The sequence below is a fragment of the Channa argus genome, chromosome 11 (assembly GCF_033026475.1).
Source record: "Channa argus isolate prfri chromosome 11, Channa argus male v1.0, whole genome shotgun sequence".
Classification (NCBI taxonomy): domain Eukaryota; kingdom Metazoa; phylum Chordata; class Actinopteri; order Anabantiformes; family Channidae; genus Channa; species Channa argus.
In genome coordinates, this window is record NC_090207.1 from 23,380,432 (window position 1) to 23,390,653 (window position 10,222).

Below are 10,222 nucleotides of genomic sequence, written 5' to 3' on the forward strand. Positions count from 1 at the left end.
TTTATTTTAAACATATAAAATTATGTTGAGCTGTTCAAAGTTGAACAGTTGAGTCTACTTACATTTTCAAGACAGCAGGGAACTTGTATTTTGGTTGTTTATGTACAGCCAGGTAAAACTAATGCAGTCTGATGCAACAGTTCTGCTACAAACCCTCCTTCCATGAAGTGGTAAAATGTTTTTCAAAAATTCATTATCATTTTTGATGATGATTGTATGTCTGTGTATTAATAACTTGTTGATGCAGAGGTTTGATAATTATGTATCAGACTGCACTAGTTTTTTATATATAAAAAATAAATAAATTAGTTGCTCTGTATTTATGCAAACCCAAAAACACTTTCCATTTGTGATTTTTTCTGATTGTATTTACATCATTACACTTGCTGTTTTTCCTTATTATTTCTTTCAGCACAAAAAGGAAGACACGGATGAGTTTATCGGCATCTTCTCCAACTTAAGTAGAAATAATTATAAATAATTTTAAACAATTATTTACATGTAGCGGATTATGAAAAGTTAAATTAAACCTATGCAATTCATTAAAAGTGGATGAAGTCTAAACAAACGAGCCTACAGTTTGAAAAACTAAATCTGTGTTTGGTAATGTCATAATGCAAGTTTTTATCCTCCTGAACTCAAGTCACCTGTGCAAAACTCTTTCGTTCAGGGATTTTTAAATCAACTTACTACTAAAAATGTAGACTCATTTCAAAACTGATTGATTGAAAAAGAAATTGTCTGGTTGACTTTAAGCTAAGTGACAGGCTGTTCTGCTAATCTTCTCAGCTCACTATAGGGAAGAAAGTAAAGAATTTCCCAAAATGTGAAACTATTCATTTTATATATAAAACCACGTTATTATAGCATCTTTAAAGAAATTGATTTCTAACAAAAAAGAATTAAGTAGTTACGGGTGTTTTGCTGTAACATTTTCTCACTAGGTCGGCTATGGAGCTTTACAGCCTAAGATTAAATCATAACCTTAATATGACCCGCCTGACAAGATGTTGCCGTGCAGAAATCACGAGGAGTCAGGGACCCATGAGCATACAAAAAGCATCTGAGCCCTGAAACCTGAACTCCGAGGGGAACTTCAGTAAAAGCTGGGAAAATAAAGGACTCCAAAGATAGTTTGACTACTTAACTAACCATTTCCCAGAATGATCAAACCAGATCTCTGACTCTGATCTAGTTCCAGTGAAAACCCAATGGGAAGCCTGGAGCCACTTAATAATGACTGGAAACATATTATGAGAAATGCTGAGTGCAAATACAGTAAGTACACTGTGAAAATGTGACCAAATTTATTTAAAGACGGGGGTTTGTGCCAGCCTTCTTGTGAAAATAAAGAACGTTACTGGTCCAAGGATGAATCCGTGAAAGATAAAACAGAAGTTCTTCAATGAGTTACATTAAAGTTTAAAATCATTCATATTCCTTATTAAACGGGTTCCTTTTCGTCATCATAAAATCTCAGGAGTCAACATTAACAAGAATTTACCTTAAATAAGCATAAAGTCAAGTAAAAAAAAAATGGTACAAAACAGAAAACATGACTAAGTTGCAAAACGCAAAGTAAAAAGCACAGACAACAGCAAAAATGTTTTTATGGAGCAACTACATTATGTCTGAATTTTGCCTTTAGAAGGAAGCTTATACTTTTTTAACACCACTGGACTTTAGTGGCTTAATGGGTCCCAATATTTTTGTATTAGATTGTAAATGTTTAGGGGGGGTTGTTTTATTTTGCATTTCTCCAATTAATTCTCTACTTGCATAATGTTTCTGTATTTGATTGTGTTTATTTTTTGCTGTATTTTTATCAATTTTTTTTGTATATTCTGCTTTGACTATTTGCATGTGTTTTCTTAAGTGCGTTGAGGTCTCAGGGCCGCTGCACTTATGCTTTTAAAATTGTGAAACCTTACGTTGGATTCAACAAATATTAATAAATTCATCAGTGTTAAAAGGAATGTGCTTGATGTGGAAACAGCACAGGTCTACAGGGAACAATGGGTTACAAAAGGAAATCAGAACACTCTCATTTATGTTTGAGCACACATAGATTAGTGCCAAATAAGTGACATTACAATAGCAGTAAGCTGAAACTAAAGCTGTCTGCGGGCCTTCCAGTCCTCAGGATGGGGTGAGTCTATGTGATGCAAGTGATGGGGAAATCCTCTGGTGAAGGTTCACGATGTGAAATCCATCCACTTTTGATTTAAATAAAAAATCTATCAGGAATCTAACATAACATGGTTTGATCTTCAGCCAAAACTACATTGAGACCAGAGCAGGCTGTTCCACATTTACTCGCACACTAAGGCATATTCCTTTAAACTGCACTTTACCCATGGAGGGCACCCTGAAAAGGCAAAAGTCAGTGCTTTTTGCTATTCTTACTATTTTAGGAGCTGCTTCTTTTCCATATTGACTGAGCTTTGGTGGGTCATACAATTTCACTCATCAAAGTGCATTTATGATCTCTAATTGCAAACAGAAGCAAAAGTGCCTACACCTTAAAGATAGCAGTGTACAAGACTTTGGATAATGTGAGACGTAACAAAGCAGCATGTTCTCTTTGGAGCACTAGCAATGCTCTTAGCCTTTTATTTGGGTTTAAATTAAAATGTCATTGTGTTTAAATAGTGTGGACAATTTCACGTAGCGCAGAGGTTAGAGTTTACTCAGTGACATTCACTATTCAATATCTATTCACAGTGCTCCTGTTTCCACATTAGGAGTATTTTCCATCTCTTTGGGATGTGCTGTTGAGCCAAGACTGACGTTTTCACTGTGAGGCTCATCAACATCGGCATCAGGACACCTTTTCCAGCTCATTAAATCAGCTTCCTCTCGTCTGCTTGTGAAACAGTGATGCAGTTTGGGAAGAGCCACTGCTCTTTTTGTCCTTATCCTGCGTGAATTCTGGTCCAGTGCGGTCATGCTCCACATACTGTAGATGATTATCCACAGGGATCTGAGTTTGTCTGAGGGCTTGTAGTGGACATAGTCCAATCTTAGGACAGTGGGAGATGACTACTGACAGAGGGGGGTGGGATACTGACATTAGACCACCCCCTACAGGAGAGCTTTGAGTAGGGCAGCGGTAGGAGCTTTCACTGCTACTGTTGCTGCCGCTGTGCTCAGAGAAAAAGTTAAAGCTGAGGCCATTTGCCTTGAGTCTGATGGAGTCACTGATGCTGTTGTGAGGGGAGCGCTTACTGCTGCGACTCTCTAAAAACTCCTGCTTTCTCAGGACGTGGCGCCGGATGATCTTGCGGAAGGTCTGTCGAAACTCTCGGATGCGGTAGGCATAGATGAAGGGGTTGATGACAGAGTTTGCATGGGAGAGAATAATGGCTACATACATAATCCAAATTGGAGGACGATTACACTCGGGACAAAAGAGTGTGAAGCAGTTGATGATGTGTAAAGGCAGCCAGCACACTGCAAACAGCCCAACTATGATGGCCAGAGACTTGGCAGCCTGGATCTCTTTCTGCAGCGTGGAGCGCGACTTCTCCCCATGAACTGCTTTTAACTCCATCAGCTTCAGCTGGTGGCGAGCTGCCATGAAGATACACAGGTAGATGGCCAGCATAAGCAGCAGAGGGATCAGCACACAGGCAAAAAAGTTGAAGTAGACCATGTAGTCCATGACCACCACCTCCTCAAATAGGCACTGCATCAGGCCAGGAGGGCAGGTGCTGTTGGTGTTGTTGTTGTTGGCGCTTGTGAAACCATCCGAAGGCTTGTGCCAGCCCATCAGTGGAGTCAGCCCAATGACGATGGATAAAACCCAGCAGATGATTATGATGCCCCGCGCCCTCTCACCTGTCACCAAACTGTTGTATCTGGAGAGGGAGATGACACAAGCATCTAGTACCACAGATCTTTGAGTTGTGTGTCAGCTTCTAGAAGGACCACCCTAAAGCTGTTATGAAAGCATCTAACAATATTAGCTCTCACGTTAGATATAAATTAGTCCACTGAATTAATTAATAATCTTGTGTACAGTTTGTGACATTCCCCTTGACTCCTAATTTTCTCATCTCATTACTCTGCTTGTAACCCCGGAACTAAAAGAGAATAGATAAACAACATCTTTCAGGAGTCCTCAAAGGAAGAGTCTATTTTGAGAACGCCTGTAGTGCAGTGTGGGAGAGCAGCTGAGATATTTGGCTTGTTTCAATAGCATTCTTAAAATGTTAAAGTGCAAAGTTTAATGCTGCATAAACAAGCCCCCCCTCCCCCAATCCCCACTCCTTCAGGGATGCAAAAAAACAAGAGAAAAAAACAGTGAAACTCTCACGTATCTTCAGCAGGAGGAAGAGGCTGTGTGAAATGGTTTGACTGAGTCTTTAAAACAGGAAGGCTGAGACTAATGTGCCTCAGAGGTTAAATATTTTAGTACGATGGGGTTACAATGGGAGCGACCGCCTCACTGGTGGTCAGTGTGTCATTAGGTTAAGAGTTTAACGCATCTTTCGCAAATGTGAATGCTAAATCTAAGATGACATTTAACAAAAGCAGTGTTACAAGCTCTGCATTTCAGAGTAAAGCATGACACACACACACACAAGGTTAAAAGGGAGTTACGCAGTCTGTATAAGCAATTATAGAGCGATATTCATTTGATTGCTCCAGGGGGACACGGCCCCGAGGGAGAAGCCTTTTCTGGATGCACTTATTTAGCCGAGACTCTCTATGTCACATGTCATATCTTTACTGATAGAAATAAATGAAATATGAAGTTATGATGTGAGACCTCTATGGAACGGGTAAGACTAAACCAGGATAAGAAAGAAAAAATATTATTATTATTATTTTATGCATTCTGTTTCTGAAGATAAATGAATCATGCTTTTTGGATTCTTGTTTTGTTTCCCAAAACAATATCTATTCACCATTTTTCTTAGCCTTCCAAGCTTTATACAGCCTGCAAGTAATAAGGAGAACTTTTCAGTTTTTTTGTTGCTGGGTCGTGAATATTTCAACTGGTGTTTTTTAACCTTTAAACTTTGTATCAGTTATAAAATGTATTAATTTGAGACCATTATTAAAACCACACAAACTTGCTATTTTCTTCTGTGCAGTTAAGATAAGTAATTTATAAAGGTTTTATAACTGATTTATAGAGCAATAAATATTTTCTTAAAGGGCTGCCTTTTAACAATGATCCTAGTTTTGGGTGCAGGGTGGGTTTGTGTATAGAAGTGGTATTGGTAGCTTCTCTCTAGCTTCTGCCTCAGCTTCTGGCTTAAAAATTCTGAAGGAGTTTTTCAATTCAACCTGCTCCATGCAAACTAGAATCATAGGAGGAATGTTGAAAATCAGTAAAGTCGCTCTTTAGCAATTAAAAAAGCTACAAACTACAACATATAACTCATATAAAAATTATGTTTTATTAGAAACTAGAACTAAACTGTCTCTTCTTGTCTCTAACTGATAACTACTTGTCCCCAGAGTCACATCCTCTGGGTCACTGACCTGAGCGGTATCTTGATTGCAATGTAGCGGTCTATAGCAATTGCCAGCAGGCTGAAGATGGAGTTCTGTGTGAGGACCAGCACGAAGCAGGCGATGAAGAGACAGCCATAGAAGTTGGAGCAGAAGCCGGTGCTGATGACGATGGCGAAGGGAATAGCCAAGACTCCCACGGCGATGTCGGCCACCGCCAGTGAGACCACAAAGAAGTTAGTGATGCTCTGCAAATTGCTGTTGAGGCACACGGCCCAGCAAACCAGCACGTTACCCAGCACGGAGAACAAAGCAATCAGTATCTCCAGGATGATGTAGATGGCAGAGGCGACGGGGTCGTCCGGCATGGTGAGACTAACGGCAAGGTCACTGATGAACAGGGAGGACACCTCGCCTCAACGACCATAGCTGCAGCCTGGCAACCGCTGAGCTCAGCCTCCTCACACCTCCAGAAACATCCAACAGATTCTCCAAGCAGCTGCGGAAAACTCCTTCACACCTGCTCAGCCCAAACAGCTGATGAAGAGGTTTAATCAGCGGCAGAATCATCTATCATCGCTCGCAACTCTCCTGGTAAAAACTGTTCCTTTGCTGTCCTCTTCCCTCAGGTCCTTCCCTTCAGCGTTTTTTTCCCATAAACTTCTTGAGGGCCTGAGATGATGCCAAAAACACACACTGGAACATTATGTCACTGGAGATAAAGAAGTGCAGAAATGAAAAAGAGGAAATGCTTTACAATAAAGGAAGTGAATTTCAACAGACACACTTGCATCAGATTTTATCGGAGTACCTACAACGGAAATATTTCCTCATGTGTAACATGTAATGATGGTAAATGATAAGTTCTTACGCAGTTGTGTAATAAATGTTTTAAATAAATACACAAATTCCCAGTAGACTAAGCTAAACTTTAAGAGCTTCTGAACTTCCTCTGAAGAAAATGCTGAATTTCTGGATGGTCATATTATTTAAAGAAATCACGAACATCATCATTATCAGCTTGTACATATAAATCCAATAAAATACCTTCTCAGCAGTCTGGAAAAACTGTCATGTCAGTGTTTGATGACTGTTATTTGCCAAAGTCATCTATCTAAGTCTCTCATCACTCTGCAAAGTGAGAAAGTGCAGAATTTAGTGTCAAAAGCACATCTACTAAAGCTCGCAACCTCTTCCAAATGTCTGCACTCACTTGTTGCTTATACATTACAGCAGTATGAGTAGCAAACCCAGTTTTTTTTGTGAAAGAATTACCTAAAAATATAGTTGTTGTTTTTTTTATAAGAGAGGGGTTTGGATGTTTTTATGCACACTCCTCCTACTGGCTTTTCACCTTAGAAACTGATTATTTCTTATTTAACCATGAATTTTAAATTCATGATTATGTATGTTTTATGTATTATTATTATTGTGTATGTATTAATAGAAACATTATGTAGATACAAAAGTGTTGAGGAGCTTTAAAGCTGCTACAGCCGATGGGAGTAAAAAAGCTGTTAGGATAACTTTGGCACATTCCCACTCATGTTTATGAACGTGTTGATTAAAGCTTCAGTCAGCAGTCAGTGAAGAGCAAAATGAGTTTAAAGGAACCTAATATTGGATGTGCATTGGACATGGAATTTAAATTAACTCTCTAAATGAGAATTAATGTAGCTCCACATCTGTTGAGCACTGTTTGATTGCAAGTTCACCAAATTAACTTAGTCTCTGAGTTGTGTTTACAGTTTGTTCCTAATGCCTCTATAGGGTCAGAAATATGGTATTTGAATGTTTAGGGGGGAAGACGCGAACTATGAAACTAATTTAAACATGTTACAGGTTAGACTGGTGTCATCCAGAGACAGACGAGCACACACACCTTCATGGTCACACATGCAATGGTGGATCTAGGGTGTTAACAGCAGCTGCAGTTTTTGCCAACATTTACATAAACTAATACATCTTTAATCATCTGTATTAATCAGTTGAAGGTGAAGGTGGATCTCAGTAGTGGTGTGGCCTCTCCTATGAAAGTTGTCTGGACCCGCCAACACAGAATGTGCATATATCATAAATGGTGCATAACAGTGTGTTATCTCAATACAACATGGTAGAATTTGCTCATCTTTTGCAGCTCGAGCATGTTTTAAAATCTGTAAATGTTATTTAATTAATGTGTCTTATCCTTGTCTTTTAACAAACCACTGTTAGGCCCTTTTAGCATCACAGATGCCAGACACAAAGTGCATCATAGCTTGTCTATGGGTGTGTGTAGCTGCACATTGGTCAGATCTGACCTCTACCCGCCACAACACTGAAACCACTGGCTAGTATTAATATTGCAGCTGATGGGTGCATGGTCCCAAGCCTGTTCTCAGTCAGAGAATCAAACTGTACAGTATTTATGTTGTCTGATATTGGCATTCCATCAATCATAAAAGGCATAAGAAACAGAAATCTACTGTTTTTGTGGTGCTAAATTCCCTAAGAGAGAATGTTTCTAGAGGTTACATCAAGTTTTAGGAGATAACAGCTGTGCTGGAACACTGGAACACAGAGGTCCTTGCTCTCCCAGTCAGTCTTTTCCCTTTGGGTCGGATGAGATCTTTTCATTATTACCAAGACTTGTTATTTCAAGAAAGATAGTTATCACAAGGTCTTTTGTTCAGTCTATTTGACTCCCAAATCAAGTTTCTGTTGGTCCCTTTCCTTTAAGACTGGAGTATTTATTTGTCCTTATGCCAGAAGAGTGTGGTTGTAAAGAATACAGTGTGTGATTATGTTTTATGCAGTAGTGGTGCCTCCATAACAAGACTCCCTGAGGAGAGTGAAGGAAATAATGAATCTAACCCTAACCCTAACCCTCAAAACTACAACATTGATTCTCCCATGCAAAGGACTGCACAACAACAAGGAAAGATATCAGACGAACTCAAGGGATTAATAGTATTTAAAAAAAAACTGGGGGGTAGTAGTAGTCTTTCCTAAGGACATTAACAACTTTAGTGTGAATTGACTGCTGCAGAGAGTAATGAAGTATTCCATTAAAAATGATAATGAAAGCAGAATTGTGATTAATACTGATCCACTTGACTTTGTTTTTCCAGTTCCATTGGAGCCATGGTTGGATTAAAACACCAGAAGGCCCTGGGGCAGAAAGTGACACCCTGTTTGTGGTACTTTAGTTTAATTTGTTTAGGGATGTGCAGCCTTTTCAATCTAACACAGGGTACACAACATTGACAAGCCAACTACATTGCTAACAATGCCTCAAGGCCTTAATGTTTGATATACTGTACTCAGTCAGCCACAGTCTAAAGAAAAACATATTTAAGTACTTTAAAAGAAGCAGAATTATCCTATTTGTTGGTTACATTCTTCAGCATTCAAGTTATCATTTGTGTCACCTGCATTGTTCCTTCTCTCTACAAATGAAGGAGCACATCTGTGGCCAGTTCCCCTTCCTCGGCTTTTATTGAGTTCCAGCACCAGTGTAAATCGGACGGTGTCCAGGTGCCTCTTCTTTTACGAGACACCAAAAGGGGCATGAGAAATGACTGACACCCACTCAGTGTCATATATACTGTATCTGCTGATGACTGCAGACTTGTGAGACCCCCCCCCCCCCCCTCCACCACCCCTTAGAACGCTTCTTGCCAACCATTTTTCTAAGTAAATAAAAACTTGATTGAGCAGGTGATTATGAAACAAGGCTTTAAACAAACAGGCAAGTCATGGAACTGCCCAAGACAATGAGTATCATCAAAAGCAACATATTAATATCAGTCAAATTAACTTGGTTCACACTTGTACACTTGTAAGTTAATCATAATTTCCTTCCAGAATCACAAATACTTAATATTAATCTCCGAGAGGAAATTGCTGCTTATTAGGGGGTTGTTCATCCAGGGCCCTCACAAAACGTGATCCAGCCGTGGAAACGCGTTTACCTATAACCAAGGACCAAGCATCAAGACCTTGTGTCGCTTTACCGCCTTTTTGCACACACATCACGGCCCCACACGTTCCTCACGTTGTTCTGTGTCTACGGGCAAGTTAGTGCAGCCGCACCGTTCATACACAGTCTGCCTCAAGTACTGTGTAGTTAAACTGAATAACACTCATCTGAAGTGTACACATTTAGAGTTATACTCATTTATTACAGATTCATTATCAATTAATATGACTCACCTGTAACTCTTATTGCTTTCCGACACGTAGCACTGACGGACGTTCAGCATCACACGGCACTTTGTCAGATGCCTCGAAACCGCACTTGCTCTAAAAATACGCAGATGGTTGCTTTCACTTCCCACTGACAGATAAACTTCAACTTACTGGTTTAAAAGTGTGGTTAAACAAAGCGCCTGCGCTGAGTTTAACACGCCACAATCAGTCCAGTGTATAAATACAAAGATAGTTAATATGTGTCTCCAGCTGGAGGGTAAAATGCCAAGCGCTTGTTGAGTGAATGCCTTCAGAGATGAACCTCTTACTCGCTCTTAATACACAATGAGGCTGATGGTGCCTCCGTTTCCTCTCCAGGGGCGGATCAGCTTAAGCCTGCGTTGTGTGTACATACGAGTCTGATGATAGCACACACTGAACTTTCTGAGCCAATTTTCAAATGTATCAATTTCCTTTCACTGGAAGATAAATATCCAGTAATTACTCTGTACCAGAGCTTTGCAGCAGTCTACAGTTTATTCATCATCTACTGCATGTGGGCCAAATGGTTAGTACTGTAAGACGA

At 39.7% G+C, this 10,222-nt stretch overlaps 1 protein-coding gene across 1 annotated transcript; it reads right to left on the bottom strand.

Annotated features, from left to right (window-relative positions):
- Positions 1 to 1,864: 1,864 nt before the first annotated feature.
- Positions 1,865 to 10,146, bottom strand: adora2aa (adenosine A2a receptor a). The gene is made up of 3 exons (XM_067520324.1): positions 9,661 to 10,146; positions 5,497 to 6,178; positions 1,865 to 3,860 (listed from the first exon to the last, which is right to left on the bottom strand). The coding sequence occupies exons 2-3, from the start codon at positions 5,832 to 5,834 to the stop codon at positions 2,849 to 2,851; spliced, it is 1,350 nt and encodes a 449-aa protein (XP_067376425.1). The 5' UTR covers positions 5,835 to 6,178; positions 9,661 to 10,146; the 3' UTR covers positions 1,865 to 2,848.
- Positions 10,147 to 10,222: the final 76 nt, after the last annotated feature.

What these genes read in the sequence shown, in the direction of transcription:
- adora2aa (XM_067520324.1), bottom strand. Translation starts at nt 5,834, where the DNA reads ATGCCGGACGACCCCGTCGCCTCTGCCATCTACATCATCCTGGAGATA. An exon ending in GCAATCAAGATACCGCTCAG is followed by an intron (nt 3,861 to 5,496) that starts GTCAGTGACCCA and finishes CTCCCTCTCCAG; the next exon opens with ATACAACAGTTTGGTGACAG.